Here is a 27,558-nt window from a genome sequence, read left to right as displayed (position 1 = left end):
TGTTCTTCCTTTGGAAAAAAAAAGTCATGTTTATTCCATCGAAGTATGTGGAAATTTTGAGTTCATTATCTGCTTCTTATTAATATTCAAGGACGTGTTGTTTTTTTTTTAATACAAGAACACAGAAGATGACAAAACCTGGAATATGGAAAAATAAGGGCTTGTATTTAGTCAAAGATCTGCACCAAGAAATGAATAAAACCTTCTATAACTTTTCCTACAAATCAGGACACCTCATATTTCCTGTGGAAAGGAAATGACATTTTAAATACAAAGACATAAGGACTTACTATGGTAAGTACATATTTTTTTTAGTATTTAAATTTCCATAGTATTTGGAACAGCAGTATTTTTCTGCCATAGCATGTTCATTCTTAAAGTTCATTTTAATGACATCCTGAAAAATTAAACTATATTTTAAAACTCCATGGTTTCTTCCATGTCGTGAACATTTGTGGTATGATTTGTGTGAGAAATCACTAAAAGCATTTCAAGACTTTTATAAAAAACAAAATGATAGCTACATCATCAAAGGTTCAAGGGAATCTAATTACTATATTATCACCAAATGGTGATAATCACTTCAGATATAATTACTTATATTTAAGTGTGATAGAACATTTTCTTCTTTAGGTACTAAAGATCATCTTTTTACATTCCAATTACAAATTAATCTTTATTAGAAACAATACCAAAGGAAATAAGAGAATGTTTACAAGATATAAGCTTGAATATAGGGAATGGGGCAGCAGATTAAAAAAAAAGCTTATGATGGCACCAAGAGAAGATGTCAGAACTCTTTCAATCCTCTCAAGAACCAGATTCCATAAGAAGCACAACAGAATAAATTTACTATTCTGGGTAAGAGAAAACAGCAAAAAACAGCTCTGAAATAAATAAAATAGCCAAAACACACTGACAACATAAAATCACCCACTAAATTTCACACAATTTCCCATACATCTCAAATAAATAAACTATTACTTTAAACAAAACATCACTGTTTCATAGGGAGTATCATGTATCCACGGATGGACACTAAATGCCAACATAAACTACAAACATCAATCTAATAAACTTTAAGTGTGAAGCTAAAAGAAAAAAAAAAAGTTAATGCCTGATACTTGAGTAAGCAAGGAAAAAAACCAAAGAGACAGACAAAAAAGAAGCACAAGTTTTCAAAGCGTGTAGTCTGAGATAAAGTAATATTTGGAAAAATCTTATATTACAGATTAAGTGATCTAATTCTGAAGGCTCAGTGGCACATGCCACATACGAGATGACTATAAATGGTTTGTGACCTAATAAATTTCTACATTTTGTTGTCGCATCTGTTGTACAAGGCAAGAAGAGAATGGATTTTTATTATTCCTGGTAAAACATTAGGTGGTGGCAATTGACTTAGGAAAACTCCAGGCCAAGAAAAAATTGATATATTCAAATAATACACCTGAAAAAAAAACTTTTAGTGTGCAGACCAAAACCTTTTCTGAGACTACCATCTCCTTCCACACGGAAGAAAGTTTATTTTCTTAACATCATGGAAGGAGGGGTAGTAGCACAAAGCATATATGAGTAAGTACTACTCTAATCAAGAAGAATGGATTGAAGAGGAAACCTCTTCCTATAATTTACTTACCTCCACTGCCTGCATCTTGTTCTTCACCTTCAGGAAATGCCACCTGGCTTGGCAAGCTATTCCTAGACCGAGTGACTGTCTCTAACTGGGAAGCCCGGCCCAATAAAGATAGCTCATCTAGCACCTCTCCCTCTTTGGCCTCAAGATCTGATTTTGAAGTGGTTAAAGGTTTTATACTTTCGGGCGCCATCAGCCTATTGGAGTCATTCAAACAAGCCACTGTGCCACTGTCCAGGCTCAACACCCGGGCCCGAGTCTTGGCACTATTTGTGCTGGAAGTCCGACGTGTTGTCCGCTTTTTGCCAGTTCCTTCAGGACCCAAATGGGCTTTGTGTACATGCTCAGAGTCAGTGCCCCTTTCTTTAGGGACATGTTTGGTCTTTAGGGCACTGTATCTGCCCTCAGGAGACTGACACGAATGAGAAGTGGTGCTAGAAGAGCTATCACTGCTGAACTGGTGGGCAGACTGAACACTTGATGCTCTACTCAAGTCACTTTGGTCACTAGAGTCCTCATCGTGACAGAATATAGCACTATGTGGCTTTGTACCAGCAACACCTCGAAAGGAAACATAGTCCCTATGCCGGCTTGAATCAAAACTGCTGGCCCGCTTTTTTCCTGTCCGTCTCCGGCCTGACTTATGGGCAGAGGCTGTTCGGTGGATCAAGCTAGAGGATTTAGGTCGTACGTCCCCTTCCTTCTGTTTGCCACCACCCTCTTTCCCAACTTTGGAGTCCACTGAAACAGCTGGCTTATCACTCTGCTCCTCTTTGTTTTCAGCAGTTTTGCCAAGTGGTCTGTCCCCCTGTGAAGTAAACTCATTTGCATGGGGGTTTTTATTAGCTTCTTCAGATGCAGAGGTGCTGAGACGTCTCTGATTGTGCATATCATCAGAGGTACTGGAATCCTTGGCCTCTTGAACTCCACTATTTGTACTCACTTCCAAGGCAGTCTTTTCACTGCTAGTCCTTTTGTCACTGGTACAGTTACTCTTGTCTTCGGGGTCAGCACAGCACTCTTTCTTCCTACCACTTTTCTTTCCTACTCTAGGAGACTCCTCATGCTCTGACAAGATGCTCTCTATGTGAGTCGAGCTGGTCTGCTCACTTTTGTAGCTGCTGACGGTACTGTTGGTGTCGCGGTCCGTTCCACTACAATAGCTCTCTGTTGACCCACTACTCCGTGTACTGAGGCTCCTCAGGCTATCCATGCTTTTGTCTGCTTTCAGAGGTTTGCTCTTCCCACTTTTTGTAGGTGGCTGAGAATTACTGCTTTTAAGCTCACCAATGAGCTGAAATTCCCCAGATAAACAAGAATTTTCCACTAAGGATTCTTTGGATCCAGAATGAGGCTTGGAAGATTCTAACTCACTAACTGGATCTAAGCCTCGTCTTTGCTGATAGAGAGGGAAGTCATTCAGTGAAGTGTCCGGAAAAGCCACAGCAGAGCTAGAAGTCCGTGGTACACCTCGTGGCCGGTGATCTTTCCTGTAAGAGTGTGAGTGTAAAGGGACAAGAGAAGCTACTTCTGTGTCACAGGCATTGGACAGAGACTGATCAATGTGGTGGTGATGGCTGTGACTTGGCAAGCTCACTTTGTCACTGAAGTCCCTTGGTAAGTCCTGTCCACAGGAGGATAAGGAAGGCTGAATGGAGATGAAGGAATCATTGGAGACCAGACGAAAGAGCTTCCGATCAGTTGCCAGATCTGTTTCAAACACACATTTGAAAATGTTAACACACATCTATCATCTGTTTTCCCCACCGTTTAACCATGGAAAGAACTCACAGCATACAATAAATCAAGGAAAAACAACTTCCCAAGTAGCTCACTGAATAAAAGTTGGCCTGTCATTCCAAAGAGCTGGTTTCTATTTCATAGCTGCACAAAGAAAGCATTCTATTGACAGAATGAACTGAACTTCCAAATCCTCGAATGGCCAAAGAAAAGGTTCCATAGACTATCAACAATAAGAGGCAACATAGCATTATATTTAAAATAGCCCTGGATTTTTTCTTTCTTAAAGATTTTATTAGAAGTAATCTCTCTAGGGGGCACCTGGATGGCTCAGTCGATTAAGTGTCGGTCTTTAGCTTGGGTCATGATCCCAGGGTCCTGGGATGGAGCCCTACATTGGGCTCCCTGCTCAGTGGGGAGTCTGCTTCTCCCTCTGGCACCCCTCAACTCCTTGCTTGTGCTCTCATTCATTCTCTCTCTCAAATAAATAAATAAAATCTTTAAAGAAAGACAGACAACTGAACAGTCCCCCAAGAAGACCTGATAAGATCTTGTTATTCACAATGACCAAAAAGATTAAAATAGTTGTGGAGCAAAATACTGCATTTTCTCTTTCATCATTGATGCAACAATTACAAAATGCCTCATGAAAAACTACATTATCCTTATATATCTGTAAGACTATTCCTTTAACTTTCAACTTAAGGCAGTGATTAGTGACTTGAATTACTGTATGTACTATGTATACAGATATAAATAAATCCACCTACCTACCTACATTGGTAATTTATCATGAAATACAGCTTGGCAACTGAACTGCATAATAGCTGACTTTGTATATACTTTTTGACAGACAAGGATGGCTGAATTTGCTATTAGTTCAATAAAAAGAAAAGTTACTATCTTATTTGTTATAACTGCATAGAAATAATACAATGATAGATTCTGTAGTCAAGCAAGACTCTTCCGAGGAGAATCTCAATAATAAAAGTATATCTTTCTCCCGAAGATTAATATACAATAAAAATGAATTATTAAAACTGTGTAACTTTTTAAAAATCTAAATCTGGACTAAATTTAAATAATTAAAAACTGAGAAACAGACTCTAGAATGTACCACATAAATGATTTATAAATGACCTATCAGGCTCTATCTTATGTTTTAAAGTCTTCAATTTTATAAGTAAAATACATGTTCTTTATCATTTGTCCAAAACAGCTGCCACTGTATTTAGTTCTTAGATCTCTAAATACCAAAATTTAAAATTTAGCATTGTATTTACTTTTTGTAGTATTAAATTGTAAAGTTATTTCTAAAAACTCTATAACCCTGATAAGAATTATGAAAAGTGTGATATTCAAATTTCAAAGTCATGAATTTTATAGAACTTAACTGAACAAGTAGCTGAAAACCACTAATTCTAACACACAAGAGAAGACTTTTTAAAAAAAATGCTAATAATCAAAACTGATTCCCTTCTAAGACATTAATAAACCAGAAACTTAAGTTTTTCATTTAAAAAGACATACCCAAAATAACTTTAATATATGTACTTTACTCAATGTTGCTAAATATACCATAAAGATTTAATCATGTCAGGAAGAACCTTAGGTGGTTTTAGGAAATTTTCAAGTAACTATGCTTGCTTAGACATTTTTCTTACTGATAACAATGTCAAAGAGGCTCAAATCAACACAGAGATACTATTTTTTCATCCAATTAAACTTCTTTTTTCAATGACTGCTACCAGTCATTAGGATAAGAAAAGCATGTTCATCATGGTACAAACTGGTGTAACTTCTATAAAGCAATCTAACAATATGGCCACAAGCCTTCCAAAAGTATACTCACTCATGATCAGTAATCTATTTTTAGAAATTGCTGCTAAAGGATAAAATCAGGTATATACATAAGGTTTTAGCAAAAAATTGTTCATTTCAAGTTATTAGAAAACTTCTTAAAACCTAAAGTTTTAAGTATGAGAATGTCCAAAAAAAAGATTGAATAAATTATCTATTAAAATCTCACAAAGGTACTAAAAATGTTTTCAAAGATTACATATGAGAAAATACTTAAGTGAAAATGACAGTACTATATAAGAAGTATGGTTCCAATCTATAAGAGTTAAAAAGAATATTAAGAGTATATTTGCATATGTTTGTAGGAATATTAAAAGTCATATATTTTGCTATAAAAATTAATAAAATCCTGACATGCTACAACACGCTAAGGAAGCCAGACACAAAAAGTCACATATTCTATAATCCCATTTATATGGAATATCCAGAGTAGGCAAATGCATGGAAACAGAAAATAGATCAGTGGTTGCCAGGGGTTGGTGGAAGAAGAAATGGGGAGTGTAATGGGTATGGGTTTCTTGTTGGGGTGATAAAAATCTTCTGGAATTGGACAGTGGTGATGAGTGCACAACTGTGTAAAATTACAAAAAAAAAAAAACCCACTGAGTTGTACACTTTAGAAGAGTGAATTTTACAGTACATGAATTATAGCACAATACAAAAATAATTTTAAAAAGTGATACACCAAAAAAAATCAAGTTATTTCAGTGCCAAAAGTGTGAATTATTTTCCTCAAATTAACCATCTTTTCTAAAATTAACATATGTTCCTTTCATAAACAAAAACAAAAACCACATTTTCCTCCTCTCTTCTGGATCATCTCCATCAATTACAAAAAACAAGCTGTTCTCTTATGCATTCTTACAAAATCCAAATCTCTCCTTTATCCTCACTTTCCCTGCTGATTTTCACACCTTGCATCTCTGATCCTCTTTACACAAATTTACCAAGAATAGTCTGTATTCACTCTCTTCAGCTCGCCTCCTCTAATTCTGATCCCCATCATGAATATGCTCATCAAAGTCACCCACAACCTCTGCCCTGCTAATCCCATGGTCAAGTCGTATCACCTGGTCTATGACCAACGTTTGACAAAGCTGAGCACTGCACTTTCCTTGAAAAACTGGGATATAACACTCTAGGTCTTCTGCGCCCTACCTGGTGTTCCTACTCAGTCTCCTGCACCTATTAAACTGAAGTGGTTCAAAGTTCAATCCTAGCAGCTTCTCATTTTTACATCTACACTCCCTCTTTTCTCTCATCCAGTATTCTGGTCTCATGATAACTAAAATTCAGAAATACTTGTAACTAGGTTCCTCCATCTTCTACCCAGCCCCCACACTCATATGGGAATAGGCTGAAGTACTGATTTTGCATAGGGAAGACATGAGAGCAACTGGAAAAGGAAATGATAGATAATCCCTTCTTAAAAGTAAAAAAGCAGAGCACACATCCCTACATCCTTGGTTCACTTTCAATCACTCTGAATCATGTTGATACAAATATGAGTGCCAACTAATCACTAACTGCTTGCCAATCAAGTAAAATATCACTGTCCAGAAAACCCAAACCAGCTAGAGGACCCCAAGAGCCCTAACTGATAATGAAGCCAGAATGAGCATCTGCCACTAGGTGGTGCCAAATCATAGCCACGACCAACAAATTTGGATCAGGGCAGCCAGGACACCTAACCTAGGCTAACCATGCAGGCTTGCCCACTTAGTTTATGAACTTCATGATAAGCCAACCCACAGCTGACATGACTAGAGACTAGATTTTTTTGGTATTTATACACTGAAAACTCCTAAATTTAATACCTCAACCCAGACTTCTTACCTGAAATCCAGACTTACCTAATTATCTATTAATTATTGCTACTTAGAAGTCCAACAGCATCTCATACTGATGCTCAAAACTGAACTCCCTATCTTACCCTCCTCCCTGCTCTCCCTGCTCCTAAATCTGCTCCTTCTCAGTTTTCCCTCTTCCCATCCTCCCCATCACTTAACCCAAAAACCTTTCAGTAATCCATGAGTACTATTTCTCTCACATAATATATCCAAAGCCATCAACATCAACATAGCCTCTCATTGATTATCTTCTATCCACAGACTACTTCTTCTGCCCTGATCTGTGCCCTGTATTATTGCAATCAACTGCTAACTGAGCTTCCTGCTTCAGCCTTTGCCCCTTTTAATCTCAACATAGAAGCTACAGTGATTCTATAAAACTGTAATTGAGATCATGACACTCTTTCTGCTCAAATCCCTTTAGCAGTTCCTCATCTGACTGGCAATTAAAACTATGATCTTTTTTTTAAAATATATTTATTTATTTATTCATGAGAGACCCACGGGGGGGGGGGGGGCAGAGATGTAGGCAGAGGAAGAAGCAGGCCCCATGCAGGAAGCCCAATGTGGGACTTGATCCCAGGAATCTGGGATTATGCCCTGAGCCAAAGGCAGATGCTCAACCACTGAGCCACCCAGGCATCTCAATGACCTTTCTTTAAAAAAAAAAAAAAAAAAATCTATTTGAGAAAGAGAGGGTGCAAAGGAGAGGCAGAAGCAGGCTCCCAGGATGATGACCTGAGCTGAAAGCAGATGCCCAACCAACTGAGCCACCCAGGCACCCCAAACCACAATCTTTAAAATGGTTTACAAGACTATACGATTTGTCCCCTCACTTACTTCACATCAACCACACTATTTTTCAAATCTGACAGGCATATTATTACATTAAGACTTTTGCCAATAGTATTACTTCTACTTAGAGGCAGCCTCTCTCCTCACCCCCTTGAATATCCTGATAGCTCACTTCTTCACCTCCTTCAGGTCTTCGCTTTCAGCAAGGTTTTCCTCCCTTGACCACTCTATTTAAACTTAAAAACTCCCCAGCCCCCACCATTCCCTATCTTCTGTCCCTTCTATTGCATATATATTTGATTTATACTGGTATGATTCCATACCAGTAGTATGGAAGCCACATAAAGATAGAATTTTTTGTTTGTTCACTGATTTATTTCCGGTACTTAGAATGGTGCTCAGACCACATAATGAGTACTAAATAATATCTGTTAAATGTTATCTATGTTATCTATGTGTTAGATGTTATCATATTAAAATGATAGAAGTTCCTAAACTGTATAAATGTTGTGTAACATAGCAATTAAAAGCATGATTCAAAACTAGATTTCAGGGATGCCTGGGTGGCTCAGCGGTTGAGCATCCACCTTTAGCTCAGGGTGTGATCCCAGAGTCCTGGGATCGAGTCCCACATCGGGCTCCCTGCAGGAAACCTGCTTCTCCCTCTGCCTGTGTCTCTGCCTCTCTCTCCGTGTCTTTCATGAATAAATAAATAAAATCTTAAAAAAAAAAAAAAACTAGATTTCAATTACAGGACTGCCACTTTGTAGCTGTGTGACTTTGGGGAAGTTTCTTATAACTCCTTTCTAAGCCATAATATGTTTATATGTAATGTGAGAATCATATTATTAACAGCAAATGCTTACAGTGACGATTAATGGTGTGAATGCATATAAAATGCTTAAAAGAAGACCTAAACTAGTGGCTGACAAACTAAGACCCATGGAGCCAAATTGGCCCTCTGCCTGCTCTTGAATAAGGTTTTAGTGTAACACAACCACGCTTACCCATTTATGTGCTGTTTATGGTTCCTTGCACTCTACAATGGCAGCTGGGTAGGTGCGAGAGAGACCATATGGCCTACAAAGTTATCTGACCATTTATAGAAAAAGTCTGCTGACCTCTAGCCTAAATAATAGTGTGTGCTCAGTGAGTGTTAGACATCACTATCTATGTCAATATGTATCTGCATGGGAGGTCTGTGTGCATGTAATTCCCAACCCAACGTACTACAAAATTCTTAAGTATAGTACTCTCCAGATACAAAATAAAGAAATATGACCCTAAAAGCAGTGGCACTAGCCCAAGATCATTACCTAATTTTTGAGACATTCTAATGATTACATATCACAGAAAGGGACACTGTAATTCTCAAACTAATCAATTCATCTTAGCCTTTTATAAGAAAATAATTTCTATATTATACAGTATGTTTAGAAGTTTTTTTTAGAGGGAGAGGGAAATGTCAGCAGTAGTTGTCCACAAAAGCAAATAAAGGACAGGATACTGCAATTCTAAAAAGCAGAGTTACAACACAATAAACTTATATTCCAAGTATCAGGAATAAAACATGCTTATAAGAACTGGACCAGGATAAAATATTAAATTAAAAGGAAAATATCATAATTCAGTAATCTATTTGTAACTTCATAAATTTCCTGTACTTTTTTTTTTTTTTTTTTTTAATTTATTTATGATAGTCACACAGAGAGAGAGAGAGAGAGGCGGAGACACAGGCAGAGGGAGAAGCAGGCTCCATGCACCGGGAGCCCGATGTGGGATTCGATCCCGGGTCTCCAGGATCGCGCCCTGGGCCAAAGGCAGGCGCCAAACCGCTGCGCCACCCAGGGATCCCAAATTTCCTGTACTTAATTACAAAATTTATCAGCCTGTCTGCCTTCCAAAAATCACACATCGGCTAATAAACAACAGGTCAGAAATAGGGAAATGGGTTTCTGTCTCACTGATTATGTAACTTGGGATAATCTCCATTTGGAAATGGGATAACATATCCATTCTTTCATGTCTGAAAATTAAAAATGAAACATAAAAATGTGGCAGGTCTTAAAAAAAAAAAAAACTCCATTAAATCCAAAATACTCATTTATAATGGAATTGAATACGTAGGGGGGAAAAAAAACATTTAAAGCCCAAATTTTTATTAAAAATCTGCTAGAAGTAGTACCATGTTGGAGGCAGACATAGTTTCTTTTAAGTCCAAAAGCAACTTATTTCTCTACTAAAATATACTGTTGGGCAAGATATGGAGCAATTGGCATTTAGAGGTCATACTAGATGGAAAATAACAGTTTTACTAGGTTACTAAACTAGGCAAGATGCTCTGACACACTACAGACTAGCAGATAATCTCCTATCTCATACTTACTCCAAGGCACAGACTCATAAAATTTTTCTCTCCATGTCTACTTGGCAGAACATGTGTAATTGAATTCCATTAAGCTAAAAGTACTTATAACATTGTTTTACTATTATCCTTGTTAATTTATTTTAATATTTCTTAAAAATATCATATTGAATTATTATAAACTTCTGCCAAAATGTGAGTGGCATATTCTATGAACTTATCCTGGCCACTACAATATATAACATCAGTGTGAAGTATAATGTTCTTACCTTGTTCTTCACTTCCTTCCTTACAAAGACTAGAGCTCTGACCCAGACTTAAACTGATATCATCAGAAGTCTTAGCGGTGTCTGTATCTCCTACAAAGTTAAGAGAAACACGTAAAAGCATTACATTAAAAGTAAAGGCTGCAGAGTGTGGCATAACAAGAAAGGATAGCAACTGCTCTAGCATACTATATACTATATTACCACATGATGCCTACTAGAGTAGTTTTTGTATACCATGGGTTATAATAATGGATGATGCACTGAACTAATAGGAAGCATCATGGACAATCAGACCACATCTTTATTCTCACAGCACTATAAACCAAATAATAAAGAAAGCTTCATACTGTTAGCTAATAAAACTTTCTTTAAAAAGACATACTTTAAAAAAAAAGACGCACTTTTTAAAAAGAAACAAATTATGTAATAATAACTTGCAGCAATATAAATTTCCTTCCCAGGGAAAATTATAAAAATTCCCCTAAAAAAGTATATGGTAAAAAAATTCATCTGAAATAGATGTATGTAAAAGGCTATATAAGATTTACAAAAAAACCACTTTCCCTCTTTTTTACTATTCATTTGAACTCCAATTTAAAGGTTTCACATTAAATTACTCAGTTATATGCAAACCTCACCAAAACCCATCAAAGTATTTTCCTTCAAGGCAAGAAAGTTTCTTATGAATTAAAACTTATAATTCATGCAATGTAATGCAAATGTTCAAATACATTTGTGAAATCCGGATGATGAAAAGAGAACCCAAATTTAAATCAAGTAACTCTTAGTGTAAGATACATATTACATCTACAAAATAATTTCAAGAATGATTTTTAATTACATGTGAACATATAGTACTCAGTTATCTTTATTACATCCAAAAATGAAATGGAAAGTCACAGGCAACTTTCAACTTAATGTCTACCTTTAATAGTTGCTGCTGTTCCAAGACGAGAGGAACCAGATCCAATCTGAAAATAAGATAACAAGTAAAATAAATTAAAATGCTATGTCATTATCAACATAAACTAGCAAGATTATCAAGCAAAACTATCATATTATCAAAACATGCTATCAGTCACTTGTACCAGTATTAAAAGACACCCGCTGGGCATGTTGTATCAGAGCTGCCTAACCTGTTTGTTGTCGCACATTCTGCATATACATTACGATGTGCATGAATGATGGCACTGAATCCCTCTGCATGCTTAGAATTGATGGGGAGCCCACAGAGCAAGATGCCGCCAACATCAAGCAATACATGCCATACAATTACTATCACTTTTTATATTGTGTTGTGACATGTTCATATTATAAATAAAAGCAGGGACACCTGGGTGGCTCAGTGGTTTTGAGCATCTGCCTTTGGCCCAGGGTGTGATCCTGGAGTCCCAGGATCGAGTCCCACATCAGGCTCCCTTGCATGGAGCCTGCTTCTCTCTCTGCCTGTGTCTCTGCCTCTCTCTGTGCGTCTCTCATGAATAAATACATAAAATCTTAAAAAAAAAAAGCAAAACTAGGTGTTGAGTCTACCTGAAACAAATTTAGACTTATCAGGGCACATAAAAAAAAGGTTTGGGACAAAACATTAACATAAACATATGTTACAAAAAACAACCTAACTCTTGCTGTCAAACCGTTGGTGTATCAATATACACTTTCCTGACTTCTAGACAAAAAGTACTTCTTTGCAGACTACTATAACATATATATAAAAATTTAAAAACTAAAGGATTCACAAAAAATGATTGGCACTAACTATAAAAAGAAAACTAAAATCTGTTGAGTTTTTAATGCTTATATTCCCAGATGATATAACACCTCCCTAAAATCTCAGCCATCATTCGCTATACTACCATAAAAATCATATAAATACCACGATTCCACAAACACATTAAGGAAACCAAACATAACATGATAGTTACTAAATCCACAAATCTTACTAACTTTCTAGAACCTGTTTTCAAGGGATTTAAGAACACAGTCAAGCAAAGTTAATATTTTATAATACAATTAAGAGTACTCATATAATATTTTGTATTTTACCAAATCTTTCCTTCCTTTAAGATTTTATTTTTAAGTTATCTCTACATCCAACTAGGGCTCAAACTCACAACCCCGAGATCAAAGAACTGCATGTTCTACTGACTAAGCCAAGTAGGTACCCCCCCAAATCTTTCCTTTTACTGATTCAACTGATAGAGGAATATAAAGTAAGAAATTTGCTCAAAATATAAGTTAATACTGAGTTTGAAGGGGCATGAGAGACTTTCTTGATCTGGACAGCAATTAAAGGGTGTATATATATGCAAAAACCCACTGTGCTATACACTTAAGTAGTACATACTATGCTATATAATGGTTCTATGTCAGTGAAAAGGTGAGTAAAAAATAAGCATATACAAACAAGCTAGAACTACTACATTTTGATGCAGCCAAAAAAATAATAAGCTTTGCAACATTTTTTGAACTATTAAGCTTGATGATCCTGATTTTTCCTAATTCCTGCTTTCAATTAGCTATAAAAGGCACTGCAACTAGACAGAAAAAAGTCAAAAAGCATTTTACTACAAAATAAAGTTTCATTCTCATCACACCTGCTAAACAAGCTATAGAACATATGTTATTTTTCAGCTAGAATAATATACATAACTTCCTAGACAAAAAAAAAAAAAAAAAAAGTAAGCAAACAAGCAAACAAAAAACCCCTAACTTTATATGCACATCTTTCTGGAAATTTAAGCTTAAGAAACAACTTTTGAATATGGGTATAGTAGTTATCTTGTCTGCCACTGCAAAGTGTTCCCTTTTCTTTCCTTAACAAAGTTCCCACTTTGTTCAGATGTTGGGTTATCTTTTGATCAATGAGAAGTGGCCCAGTCCCCGGTCTAGATATGTGTTCTGGTTCTGGTCAATGAACATGTGTGAAGAGTCTGCTGGAGGGCTCCAGGGAAAGATCTTTGCATGTCTGAGAAGACGACAATCAAGGACAACTCTGCCCACACTGTTGCCTGCTTCTGATCTTTCAACAGGGTCATTCATGACTGAAGCTACTGTGCTCATCCCGCAATCCTTTTTTTCTTTTTCTTTTTTTTTTTTATTGGAGTTCAATTTGCCAACATTCGGCACAACACCCAGTGCTCATCCCGCCAAGTGCCCCCCTCAGAAATCAGTGGCATTTCTATACACTGAGACTGAAGCAAGAGAAATTAAGGAGTCAATCCCATTTACAATTGCACCCAAAAGCATAAGATACCTAGGAATAAACCTAACCAAAGAGGTAAAGGATCTATACCTTAAAAACTACAGAACACTTCTGAAAGAAATTGAGGAAGACACAAAGAGATGGAAAAATATTCCATGTTCATCCTGCAATCCTGAGGGAAAAGCTGATCCAAGCTCTAACATGAATTGAGATGCTGAACAAATGCCACACATCCACCTCCAGAGTTGGAGGACAAACATAAACTCTTATTTCTTTAAGTCACTTAATTATAGTTGAGTTCTATTACTTGCTGACAAAAGCCTTTGTAATGGATACAATGGGTGGTTATATTTTACTTTTCATGCTTTTCTGTATTATTAAATTTATGCCCCTTTCATATAAAGGAGTCGGGACTATTTACATATGAAACAGAAGACTCAGGGCAGCCCTGGTGGCGGTGGCACAGCAGTTTGGCGCCACCTGCAGCCTGGGGTGTGATCCTGGAGACCAGGGATATGGAGTCCCACTTCGGGCTCCCTGCATGGAGCCTGCTTCTCCCTCTCCCTCTGCCTTTGTGTCTATGAATAAATAAATAAAATCTTAAAAAAAAATGAAACAGAGGACTCAGAATACGAACTAGAGTACATCCAAATAGAAGAATGCATTTGCAAAAATGTCACTGCAGAAAAACACCAAGTGACATTAACACTCATGATATATTCAACAAAGAAAATCAAATTCCAAACAGCATGCACACTATAATCCCAACTTTTTTAAAAATGGTTTTTTATTATGACATTATGGATTATTTTTTTTCTTCTGTTTCCTTTCCCTCACTAGCTATTTTTCTAAAAATGAACAGATTTAGAAAAGGAAAATTTTAAGAAAAAAAAAAGTGGTCTGTACAAACCAAAAATGGTTTGGTTGTTTCTTCTCCTTGGTAAGTGCCATAGGAAAGGTCAGAAAGGCTTATAGGTGTCAGAGAAGAAAAATTTCTTCCAACTAAAGAACAATCAGGCAAGGCTACCTCCTCCATGAAGGCTTTGCCCCTCCTCTGGCTGGAAACAATTATTTTCACCTCTAAAATCATTAACCCCTTTTCTGTACAATTCCTATGCCAATGATTACTTTGCATCTTAGATTTATAGTTCCCTGGTAGCATATATCATGTTTATGACTTTGGTCACTTATAGCACATCTACCCTGACATTGTAAACTCTCTGAGGCTAAGACCCACTCCCCATTAAATTGACTTGAAAACTATCGGGCACTGAAATGTTAGAGGGAAGACAAGTGACAAAAAGAAAGAGAGGGAGGTACAGGACAAAAAAAAAACAAGGAAAAAGAAAGGGAAAGGAAATAGAGAGTGGAAGATGGAAGGGAGAAGAGAAAAGGTGGCAAGAAGGAAAGAATGACCACAACGATTAAGACATAGTCACCATGCTCAAGTTCATTATCTAGTATAGAAAACACTTACATAAAAAAAAAAGAAAAAAGAAAACACTTACATAAACAATTATGATACTGTGTAACAAATGCTATATGATAAAATATGGACAGGAAACACAGTATGTCTACTGGTAATATCTCCACCAATATACAGAAAGGCTGACTCTACTTCTTCACTCCAACTACCCTAAAGGGGAACAGTAATTATGTCAATCATTTATTTTGTTATAAACAGGATAAAACTGAAATACCAAAATCCAAGTAGCATAGTAACTTTCAATATTTGCCCATTTTTATCCAAGAGTTAATATTTTAAGGAAAACCAAATTAGGTATGCTGCGCATTTATGTGCAGGCAAGCTTTAATAACACTGAAGATGGGAGTCCCTCCCTAAAACAAGTAGGGCAAGTTCCAAAAGACACAATGCTATGGTCGAGTTATTGAAGATGGCTGGTTACTGCTATACCCTTTCAGCTGTCCTACTGAAAAAAAGGTGGGGGGGGGGGGGCAGGGGGGAGTAGTTTGGCTCTCCAAAAGATTGTGGGAAAAACATAGGCTTAATTCCCTTGGTAATCTGACATTGCCAACATCTGTCAGTATGGACAAAGGCCAGGGTTAATTAAGCATACAAAATATGCAGCCATATCTAAAGATTAAGCCATTTCATTCACTTCATAAAGAGAATGAGAAAGCAAGGCCAACCAAAAGAGTATCAAGGATAATAACACTTCTCTTTAAACTAGTATTGTGAAAATTAAAAATTTAAAGGTATGGATCTAATTAAAATGTCACAACCTTTTGCAATAATGTTTCTTTTTTATTTTATTTATTTTTGAGAGAGAGAGAAAAAATACATACATGAGCACAGGGGAGGGGCACAGGAAAAGGGAGAGAGAATCCAGAGCACTAGGCTTAATCTCACAACCCTGAGATCATGACCTGAGCTGAAATGAAGAGACTGACACTTAACAACTGAGCCACCCAGGTGTCCCATTGCTGTTGTTGCTGTTGTTTTTAACTCCAACATTTCCCATGTTTGTTACGGAAAGAACACAAATTTAAGGACCTATTTAATCTATACCACACTTAATCACAACTGAAACTGCTACCAAAAATTCATCCCCTTGGAAATTTGAATCATGAAACACAATTCAAACAGAGGCAAGTCTTCTATCAAAATATATTAGGAAACAAGACCCTATTCAAGATTTTGATTCACAGAACATGGTGTTTTCCCTAGTACTCTTCTGAGACAGCATAGGGCAAAACAATGTGGAACAGTAGTGCTGTGGGGCAGTCAGGGTAATTAGGTCTGCTTCTTAATCACTGGTTAAATGAAGAGCCAGGTCTGATTCTACCTCTAAAGTTATATTATCTCTATAGATAAAGACAATTAGCACCCATTCACTGAAAGTCAACTATGCACAAGGCAGTCTATTAAGGCCATGGAAGAAAGAGGAAAACTTATTCTGCAGAGGCTTACAGACTGCCACATATGATCACACAAAAACCAAGTACAAAATAAATACATAAGAGATGCCTGGGTGGCTTGGCGGTGTCTGCCTTTGGCTCGGGGTGTGATCCCAGGTCCAGGGAGGAATCCCACATCGGGCTCCCTGCGAAGAGCCTGCTTCTCCCTCTTCATCTCTCTGCCTCTCTCTCTGTGTCTCTCATGAATAAATAAATAATACTTTAAAATAAATATATACATACATACACACATACATACATATGCACTCCATCTGCAACAGAAAAGAGGCAATACCACAGGTCTCTGAAAATCTTGAGAAACAGGATGGTTATAACAAAAGTTAGAGTTAGGCCATAAAATTTTAAAAATGAAGTCTCTGATTCAGAAAGGAGGAAGAATCATTTCAACTCACAAGCAGTGCAGGAGAACAGTAGAAAGACTGCAGTGAAAATCAAGAAGCGGAGGTCTAGACCCTGATAAAAATCAGCGGTTTCCTCTTCTATATAATGTAAGGGCTGACAGAGGAACCCAATACAACCCAAAGTTATCTAAAGTTCCACTATGACAAGAGCTCTCAGCATCTGGCTAGGTTTACTCCCTTAGGCTTCTATAACGTTACTCCAGCTATCAGACTTTGCTGAGAAGGCAAGCAAGCATAAGTGGGACTTTGATTTGTGTGGGAGAGGCTCTGGATGAGAGAAAGAAATGCAGCAGTGAAGGCCCAGCTGGGGTTAGACAGAATGACAGTACAGCAGGTGTCAGCCAAGTTTTGAGAACATATTTTCAGAGTTACTATTTTAAGTTAAAAGTTATAGGGGTGCCTGGGTGGCTCAGTCGGTTAAGCGTCTGCCTTGGGCTTAGGTGACAATCCCAGGGTCCTGGGATGGAGCCTGGCTTCAGGCTCCCTGCTCAGCGGGAGGGTCTGCTTCTTCCTCTTCCTCTCCCTCTTCCCTTCTCCTCACCCAGCTTGTTCTCCCTCTCTAATAAATAACTAAAATCTTAAAAAATAAAAATAAAAAGTTAAAAGTCACAGAACAGAAAGACATTAAAATTGGCAAAAACAGTTCTGTGTTCTATATCTAGCTCTACCATGAACACCTTGAAGAGCATGATTTTGAGGAAGTTTTATGATATATAATTAACATATATTAGTTTCAGGTGTACAATGCACTGACTCAACAATTCTATAAATTACTTAGTGCCCAACCCAATAAGTGTAGATTTTGAAGAAGTTACTTTTTTTTTTGCCATGCTTAAGCTAGGAATAGCCCCAGACACCTACCCCCTCTAACACCAAAAATGTGAAGGTAAATAAGACAGTGAAAGTTAGGACCTAATTTTCCCAAGGGCATTCACCACAACTGTTGTGATCAAAAGTACCCTGGGCAATGAGCACATAATGTGTGCGTAGCAAAAATGTACTTAATGTGAAAATTCAGTTAAAAATAAGAATACCAGGGCAGCCTGGGTGGCTCAGCAGTTTAAACGCCTGCCTTCAGCCAAGGGCATGATCCTGGTGTCCCGGCATCGAGTCCCACATTGGGCTCCCTGCATGGAGCCTGCTTCTCCCTCTGCCTGTGTCTCTGCCTCTCTCTCTCTCTCTCTCTCTCTATCATGAATAAATAAATAAAATATTTGAAAAAAAATAAGAATACTAGCAAAAGATATTATTAATAAACAATCAAAAACTTATTAATCAGCATGATTACCCCAAACACCAACTATTACAGACAGAATTACTTGAGACCACCATCAGGAGGAGGGAAAAAGACAAAACAAAATTACAGGTTCCTACCTGGTTGCTTGGATCTAGGCCAGCATAAGAATTTCTTGAACTGCAACCAACTGGGGGTGTGGCCTCTCGAATGAACTCAGACATTTCAATCCCTCCACCAGGATCACTGTGGAAAAAAATGAGAACAAGAGAGTAATTGTCATTATTCTGCCACCAATGTTTTTTTGTTTATTAATTTTAAATTATAATACCTTTCTCTATAAAACTAAAAGGTTCTAATTTCTATAGAGCAAATAGCAATTAAAAAGATCATTATTCATGTGTAAGTCTTATAATCTATTTTATAACCACATCACTACTTGAAAATATTTAAAAGTCTCCCAAACGCTCTACACTCAATCCAACATTAGAAACTAGCCTTAATTACAATTATAGATGCTAAATATAGCACATCTTTTATGACATGTGCCATAAAACCACTCTAGCAAAGACATGATTTGCCTTTTGTTTCCCAAGAGCAAAGAGAAATTGGCCATGGCAAACACAGAAAGCAATCAGATCTTCCACTGCCAACTCTCCAAGAGCACAGGCTGACCGAGCCGCAGGACACTATGATGGACATTCAGGACAACAGTCCACCTTGTCAAGCTAATTACACCTGTATTTCTTATGTTAATAGCATTTAACTAGGATACTAACTTGTTTTACAAAAATAGAAAGCTAAGATTTTAGATTTGTAATGAGTTAGATAGAAAGGCTTAAGTTTCAAAAACAAAATGATGTAGTAAAACAGGCATTAGAAAGACAAGAGAGAAGTGTACTAAGTTCAAAGAAGTGAGGAAGTCTACAAAGAGTACTTAAAAATAAGAGGATCTACCCCGTGTCCAGGTACCTAGCACAGGTGACCCAGTGAGGAGGTTTAAAGACTCTCTGGGGTTACCCATCAGCCTCGGATCAATGTGGCCCAGCCCATTGGGAGTCCCTTCTCCCCCAGACTCTACTGCCCACCCTCCCACAGCCAGGTTGTCACACCACAGACCTCGAAGCCGTGGAAAGAAAAAAAAAATAAAGATAAGAGGATCCTAAAATTAGAGGAAAATATCACAGACATTTCAAAAAACTTATAGAAAGTTTTATAATAAGCTTCCTTAGGAACATAACTTTTACAACAACCCAGGCCTAAAAGTTACCATTGTCCTATTTTTACCTAAAGATTTTTACTCATTCTACCTGGTTTATAGAGAGAAAGTACTTGGTAACTATTAAGTTACTATTATCAAAGATAAAAGTTCTAGTATACAGGCTAGAATTAGAGCAGATATAAACTATCCTGCCATCCAGCCTCTAGTTCAATCATCTGGTTAACACCACCACTAAAAAGCAATCCAAAATTCTTCTGTTGAGCCACCTCATACTAAACTCCCTTATGGTTTTGGGTAATGTTGACCATATGGTCAGGTTCAGGGGTGAGCACCACTGGCCAAAGCCAATTAGCATGTGCCATTCTTTCCGTCACAAAACTTAGTTCTAGAACAAGCACAAGACCCAACTCAGGCTAGTATGAATCAGGTCAGGAGTGGTCTACTGTTGAAAGGATATTTCTCTGTATCTGCTAGTCTAAATACCGAGAAGATTTAAGGCCTGGTGCTGCTGTAGGCATTTTACAACCATAAGGGGGGACTGTCTAAGAAGTCAACTGAAAACGAAGGAGCCCAGCCTGGTCAAGGGAAGCTGGATCATGAAGTAACTGAAACCGCATGTTGCCAATTTGAAGACATCCCTCACACACAGACTTTTCAGTAGTGTGTGCCATAAATTCCCAAAGCCTATTTCAATAACATATTCTGACAGCTGCAATCAAAAACTATAGGCAGGGGACACCTAGGTTGCTCAGTGGTTGAGCAACCTTGCTCAGGTTGAGCAAGCCAACCTACCTTTGGCCCAGGTTGTGATCCCGGGGTCCTGGGATTGAGTCCCGCATCAGGCTCCTTGCAGGGAGCCTGCTTCTCCCTCTGCCTATGTCTCTGCCTCTCTCTCTGTGTGTCTCTTGTGAATAAATAAAATCTTAAACACACACACACACACACACACACACACACACAAAAAAAAAACAAAACCCTATGGGCAGAAAAGAATTTGCTTACAAATAAACCTTCCATTTAATAAATATTTATCACTACAGCTGTTTGAATTCTAGTGACTTATTATTAATGGTCTCCTATTATGTCCCTATTTAATTCATGGGTTTTAAACTCTAGGCCACTGACTGCAGTTAGCTAATTTATGTTCAATAAAAAAAAATTAGCTTCCTAACTTGCTATCCATTTATACAAATAAAATATACTGCGACTCAGTTACAAATTTGATAGCAATTCAGTGCACAAATATCCATGTGTGAAAAAAGTGAAACATGTTCAAGTGTGTTAGCTGTTTGGTGTTAACTCATACGGATATGTAGGCCAGAATGAGAAATCTTTTTCTAATCTGGCAAAATCTTGAGTATGTATGTATAGACAGCTATCACCACACTGAATGAGTGGTGAGTACTAACCAGCAACATCAGTGTTGTCTCCACTCTTCTCCAGAATGCATTCTCTAAGTCAGAGTCCACGGAAATCAGAAGATGAAGAGCAACGTGAAGGTTAAGGAATAAAATATTCAAGCCCAGAGAAAGGATAAAGAGGCCCCCTCTTCCCTAATTTATATACATCAACTTTATTGGTATATAATTCATGTATTATCCAATTTATCCATTTAAACTTGGCAAATCAACAGTTTTTAATATATTTATAAAGTCATGCAACCCTCACCATAGTTAATTTTAGAAATTTTTATCACCTCCATAACAAACCCCTTTAGCTATTACCCCCTAGCCATCCCATCCACCCTCAGCTGTAAGTAGCCAGAAATCTGTTTTCTGTCTTTATAGATATTCCTGTTTTGCATGTTTCATATAAATGGAATCATAGTATGTGTAGTCTTTGTGAATGGCTTCTTGCACTTAGCCTAATGTTTTCAAGGTTGATACATGTTGTAACAACTATCAGTACTTCATATTTTGTTATAGCCAAATAATACTGTACTGCATGGACAGAACACATTTTGTCTATTCATCAGCTAATAGACAATATTGCCTAGCTATAGACATCACTTCTGATAGCAAGTACAAAGGATTATAATCTGAAGGTAAAGTTATTATAATTAACAAATAAAAGCAAATATTTACTAAGTACTGAATACATTCTAGTCATAGGGGCATGTGCTTTATTTGCATTTTCTCATGAAATATTCTCCTAAAATCTAAGAAATAAATATTATTAACCTCATTTTACAAATGAAAAAGCTGAAACCAAAAGGTGTAAAAATCTAAGGTCTCAAAGGAGTGAACAACATAAACTGGGTCATTGGTAAATGGAGTTCAAGTGGGAAGGAAGGATACAAATATTTACACAGTAGCCTACAATCTGTTATATCTTTTTTCCCCCATACACACATCTTAATGTAGGTACTTATGGCCAGTGAGAACTGAGACAAGATTTGAACACCTTGACTGTACAGCTCTAAAGTACACTCCAAAACACCAATACCTATCTTTCAAAAAAGTTGGCATTCAAGTTTTCTTTCCATTTCAGAACTGAAAATAAATGCCATTGTCTAAAACAGGGTTTCTTATCCTCAGCACTACTGACATTTGGGGCCACTTCATTCCTGACTGTGGGGGACTATCTTGTGCATTGTAGGATGGTTAGCAGCATTTCTGACATGTACCCACTAAATGCCAGCCGCACTTCCCCTGGTTGTGATAAAAATGTCTCCAATTATTGCCAAATGTCTCCTTGTGGGGAAAATCACCCCCAGCTGAGAAACAGTGATCCAGAACTAGAGCCCAGTGGCCAACACTGAGTGGGAAGGAGATATTAGAGCAAAAAAGGATGAATGAAAAAATGGACAGTTCCTTTTATAACAAAATCATCCTCTAGCAAAATTACTATCCCTCTCTTCTCTATGAATTCAGAAGCAGAACTTTTAGCCAGCTGTCACTGCCCTAAATATAGCTAAACACACAAAATGGCTGAGTAAGAGTTTTCTTTATTAGCAAGACTTGCAGATTTTTGGCAATGGCAATTTCAGCACATACCTGGAAAGTATAGTAGTTTACAATTCTCACAGAAGCAAAGTGGTCTACTGCAGTAAGCAATACACCAAATTCAGGGAATCTCTACCTTTATGCCTTAATTTCCCCATCTGTTAAAAAAAAAAAATACCAGGTACACGAAGAGGCAGAAAAGCAGAAGGGGTCTAATCTGAATTATAAAGGACACTTCACAAACTAATTTGTTGATTAGTATCATTAACTGCTCAGGCTTTAATCAGAAACTTCACAGTACCATTACAGTACTAAATTTACAAATCTAATCTAGATCACTATGATGTTCATAAAAGTATAAATAGGTAAAAACAAAGTCTTTAAACAAATCCTCTTCAAAAAATTCAGCCTAAAATTTACCCACATATAGCTTAAATGGGTCTTAATTCACAATATCCCAAGCATTACCGCCATGAGAAACAGAAAATATGGTCTCCAAAATACTTGTATTCAAATTCTAAAATCCAATGTGTTCATTTCCTCTTCTGAAATATTAGAAATGTAACACAGACATAAATGACTTTTACTCTCTCTAAGAAACAGATTTAATAGGGATTTTTGAACTGCTGTACCAGAACCAATGAAAACCATAAGGCTCAAGTAGCTCTAATACAATCATTCATGCAACAAACGGACAACCACATTGTACCAAGTACAGTGACAGGCTCTGAGAATAAGTATTTTCTTGTTCACTTCTCCTCAGAACAGAATGTGAGTCCCAAATGGGAGGGTGGGGGAAAACAGATATCAAGAACAAAAATCTACAACAAAGATTTCATTTAATGGTGAAACTTCAAAACACTTTCATATTAGAAAAAGACAAAGATGTAAGCCAATACTATTTTATTTTAACCATGTGCTAGAAATCATAGCCCATGAAAGTTAAACAAGTATAGAGGCTAAGGAAGAAATAAAACCATCATCATTTATAGAAAATCAAGGAAAAAAATAAATTGTTATATTTAAAGGGGGAAAAAAATCCAAAAGGGTAATTTAAAAAAATTTCTGTAATAGAAAAGCTATAAAATAATTTGGCAAATTTAACAAAAGCTATGCAAGACTTTAATGAAGAAATGATAAATCTTTACTGAAGGATATTAAAGAAGGCTAAATAAATGGGAGAGATTCAATATTATAAAGATCTCATGGGCAGCCCTGGTGGCGCAGCGGTTTGGCGCCGCCTGCAGCCTGGGGTGTGATCCTGGAGACCAAGGATCGAGTCCCACATCAGGCTCCCTTGCATGGAGCCTGCTCTCCCTCTGCCTGTGTCTCTGACTCTCTCTCTGTGTCTATAAACAAACAAACAAACAAACAAACAAACAAATAAATAAAGATCTCAGTTCTCACAGAGGAATCTACATATTCAATGTAATTTCAAGTAAAAATCCTAAGTTCTTGTTACAACAGGCTGTAAGTTTTATATCTAAGAACAAAGAGCCAAGAGTAATAGTCACTCCTGAAAAAGAACAAAGTAGGAGGTCTTCCCACCAGATCCCAAAAGTCATGTATGAAGCTACAGTAACTAGGATAGTATGGTAATGGCCCAGGCACAGACAATCAGATTAACAGAACAGAGAGCCCAGAAACACACCCATTATAGATGGAAATTTACTAATGACAGAATGAGTACTACAGATCACCAAGGAAAAGACAGTCTATTTAATAAATACTGATTAAACCAGTTATTCATAAGAAACTAAAGTCTCAAATCCCTGACACTATAAATTAAAATAATTTGCATTGAAATGAGAAAACTTTTGAAAGAAAATATAAGAGAATATATTTCTGATCTTTGTGTAGGAAATAATTTATTAAATAAGACATAAAAATGCTAATTACCAAAAAATGGTAATTCTTAAATTTAAGAATGTAAGCTAATCATAAAACCCCTTAAGGAAAGCAAAATGGCAAACCACAAACTAGGAGAAAATGTCTGCAATGTATATAACCAATAGAGTAGTAGTATCATGAATATAATTTTAAAATTCCTATTATTCAGTGAGGAAAAAAAAATAAAGAAAAATGAAACAAGACATGAATGGGCACTGGAAAAAAGAGAAAAACTAAATGGACCAAATATGTATGATAAGATTCTCAACCTCATTAGTAATCAGGAAGTTTAACTGAAGTCCCAATGAGACATATTTAACACTTATTTGCATGGCAAAGTTTTAAAGCTTATCAAAATAAAATATTGATGAAGATATGGAACAATAAAGACTTTCACATAATGGTGGGAGTGTAAACTGGTTCAATCATTTGGGCAAATAGGCCGGAATTATCTAATAAAACTGAATGTGAAAATCCCTATGAATCAGTTTATAGTCATTAGATATACACACGTATATCAGGAAACACAGTAATGTTTTCAGAAGACATGGATAAATAAAATTGTAGTCTACTCCTACAGTGGTAGACTATGCAACGTAAATATGAATAAATGATAGCTATAAGCCTATAAAATATAATATTTGGTACAAATAAGCCCCTTGCAGAAAAATACATACAGTATTATTCTCTTCAGGATATCCTATGGCAGATAAAATTAATATACGTTTAGTAATATGAACTAAGACTGTATAACAAGAAAGAAAAGCAAGGGAATTATTAACATAAAATTCAAGATAATGGTCATTCTTGAAGGAAAAAATAGAATGAAATGGGAAAGAAGTGCATAAAGGCTTCTATGATATTTGTATAATATCTCATTTCTTAAGTTTTGTGGTAGGTAATCAAGTAGTCACTTGATTATTATTCTCTAAATTATACTGAATGATTGATAAGCTGTTTTGAAATACATATATTTCACAATAAATTTTTTTTAACTAAAAGAAAATGGAAAAACAATTCAGTAACGAAAGGAATTAAAAGCAATATAATATCCAGAAAAAATAAGAGCTAACAATTACTGAGTGATTACTGTATCAAGAATGGTTTTAGGGGTGTCTGGGTGGCTCAGTTGGTTAAGCATATGACACTTCCTTTTGACTTAGGTCATGATCTCAGGTCTGGGATCAAGCCCTGTCATTGGGCTTTGTGCTCAGCAGGGAGTCTACTTGAGGATTCTCTTTCCCTCTCCCTTTGCCCCTCTGCCCCCGTTAAAAAAAAAAACAGGCAGCCCGGGTGGCTCAGCGGTTTAGTGGTTTAGCGCCGCCTTCGGCCCAGGGCGTGATCCTGGAGACCTGGGATCGAGTCCCACACTGAGCTCCCTGCGTGGAGCCTGCTTCTTCCTCTACCTGTGTCTCTGCCTCTCTCTCTCTCTCCGTGTCTCTCATGAATAAATAAAGTCTTCAAAAAAAATTTTTTTGTAAAAGGGAATGGTCCTAAATGCTTTATAGAAATTATTTCTCATGCTTTGTATTTTATATCATAGGATATAGTACTATTATTTGCCTCATCATTCAGATGAGGCAGCTAAGGCATAAGAAGGCTTAATCTCCCAAGGTCATACAGTCAGGAAGTGATTCAAGGCCTAGCAGATTAAGCAGAGTCTACATTCTGCTTGTTTACCCATAATACAAGGATATGCATTTCCTAATAAAAAATAAACTTAAAAAATACACAGAATCCATTAGAAAAAATATGAAGTTTTATGAGACATAAAAGGCAAGTGAAAAAAATGGATATATACACCATGTTTCTGATGAGACTTCATATTTTAAAGGTCAAGTTCTCTCCATACTGAATACACTTATCAAAGTCTAATGGAATTTTCTAGAGGATGAGCATACAAAGGGGGCATCTCACAAAAAACTATGTACAGTTGACCCTTGAACAACAAGGTTTGAAATAAACAGGTCTACTTATATGTGGATTTTTTTATATTTTACAGGGCTGTACATGTATCTTTTCCTTATGCTTTTCTTAAAAACAATGTCTTTTCTCCAGCTTATTTTAAGAATACAGTACATATATAACACGTATACCATACAAAATACCTGTTAGTTGAGACCTGGGATCGAGTCCCACACTGAGCTCCAGTTCTCAATAAGGCTTCCAGTCAATAGCAGGCTATTAGTAGTTAATTTGGGGGCCAGGGGGAGTTAAAAGTTATACATGGATTTCTTTCTTTCTTTCCTTCTCTTTCCTTCTTTCTCTCTTTCTTTTGATTTTATTTATTTATTTGAGGGTAGCAAGAATGAAGGAACACAAGCAAGGGCAGCAGCAGAGGGAGAGACAGGCTCCTTGAGAGCAGGGAACCCAATGTAGGACTCAATCCCAGGACCCTGGGATCATGACCTGAGTCGAAAGCAGATGTTTAACCCACTGAGCCACCCAGGCACCTCTATACCACAGTTTTCTACCTGCACTGGGAAAAGGGTTTGGTGCCCTTAACCCCCTCGTGGTTCAGGGTCAGTTGTTTACACATGAGAAGAACCAAGATAATACTGAAATAGAAAAATACTGAAAAGGGATTCACAATGCTAAATATTAAGCATATTAGTAAATCATAAAAACAGTATGAAATGAAAAACAAACAAAAAATAACTAAACAAAACACAATATGGTGTAAACAAAAGAGAAAGAGATCAGTGGGGCAGAAAACAAAGCCCAGAAATTGACATAAGTATATATGAGGATGCTACATGTAACCGAAAAGGAAAAGCATTTAAAATTACTGGGGAAAAATGCATTATTCACTGAATAGCATTGGGACTAACCTAAAAACAAAAACAATGTTTTTAGCTTGATTACAATTTAAGAATGAAAAATTACAAAAAATGCTGAAAGTAGACACATGCAAACATTTATTTAATATGAAGGGAATCTTACACAACTTGGTATCAAAGGCAGAACTAATAAACATTCACAAAATAGACCACATAAAAATAAACTGTGGCATATAAATAAATAAAATGCTATAAACTGAGGAAAAGTATTTGACACGAAATATAAAGAATTAATATCCTTCATAAATACCTTCTCCAAATCAATTGCAAAAACCACCTATTTAACTAGTAATCCAAAAACTTAAAAATTAAACAATAAGAGATCAACCACAGTTTTGTCTAAATGCTCAATATTGTCAAAAGTGC

General features: G+C 36.7%; 1 protein-coding gene across 16 annotated transcripts in view; it reads right to left on the bottom strand.

Annotated features, from left to right (window-relative positions):
- Positions 1-27,558, bottom strand: part of PCNX1 (pecanex 1) — a 163,255-nt gene that overhangs the window by 101,123 nt on the left and 34,574 nt on the right. For 14 of the 16 annotated variants that reach the window (XM_035719475.2, XM_035719481.2, XM_049113321.1 and 11 more), the window contains exons 3-6: positions 18,436-18,541; positions 11,441-11,486; positions 10,516-10,605; positions 1,640-3,346 (exon numbers count right to left, since the gene is read on the bottom strand). In XM_035719475.2, the coding sequence (XP_035575368.2) occupies positions 1,640-3,346; positions 10,516-10,605; positions 11,441-11,486; positions 18,436-18,541 (1,949 nt within the window). Of the gene's footprint in view, positions 1-1,639; positions 3,347-10,515; positions 10,606-11,440; positions 11,487-18,435; positions 18,542-20,926; positions 20,958-22,513; positions 22,625-27,558 lie in introns of those variants that run through there. The other 2 variants (XM_049113329.1, XM_049113330.1) reach the window with 2 other exon arrangements.

This window comes from Canis lupus, chromosome 8, assembly GCF_003254725.2.
Source record: "Canis lupus dingo isolate Sandy chromosome 8, ASM325472v2, whole genome shotgun sequence".
Lineage (NCBI taxonomy): Eukaryota > Metazoa > Chordata > Mammalia > Carnivora > Canidae > Canis > Canis lupus.
The sequence above is the reverse complement of the archived record's forward strand: the minus strand, read 5'-3'. Positions and strand labels throughout refer to the sequence as shown.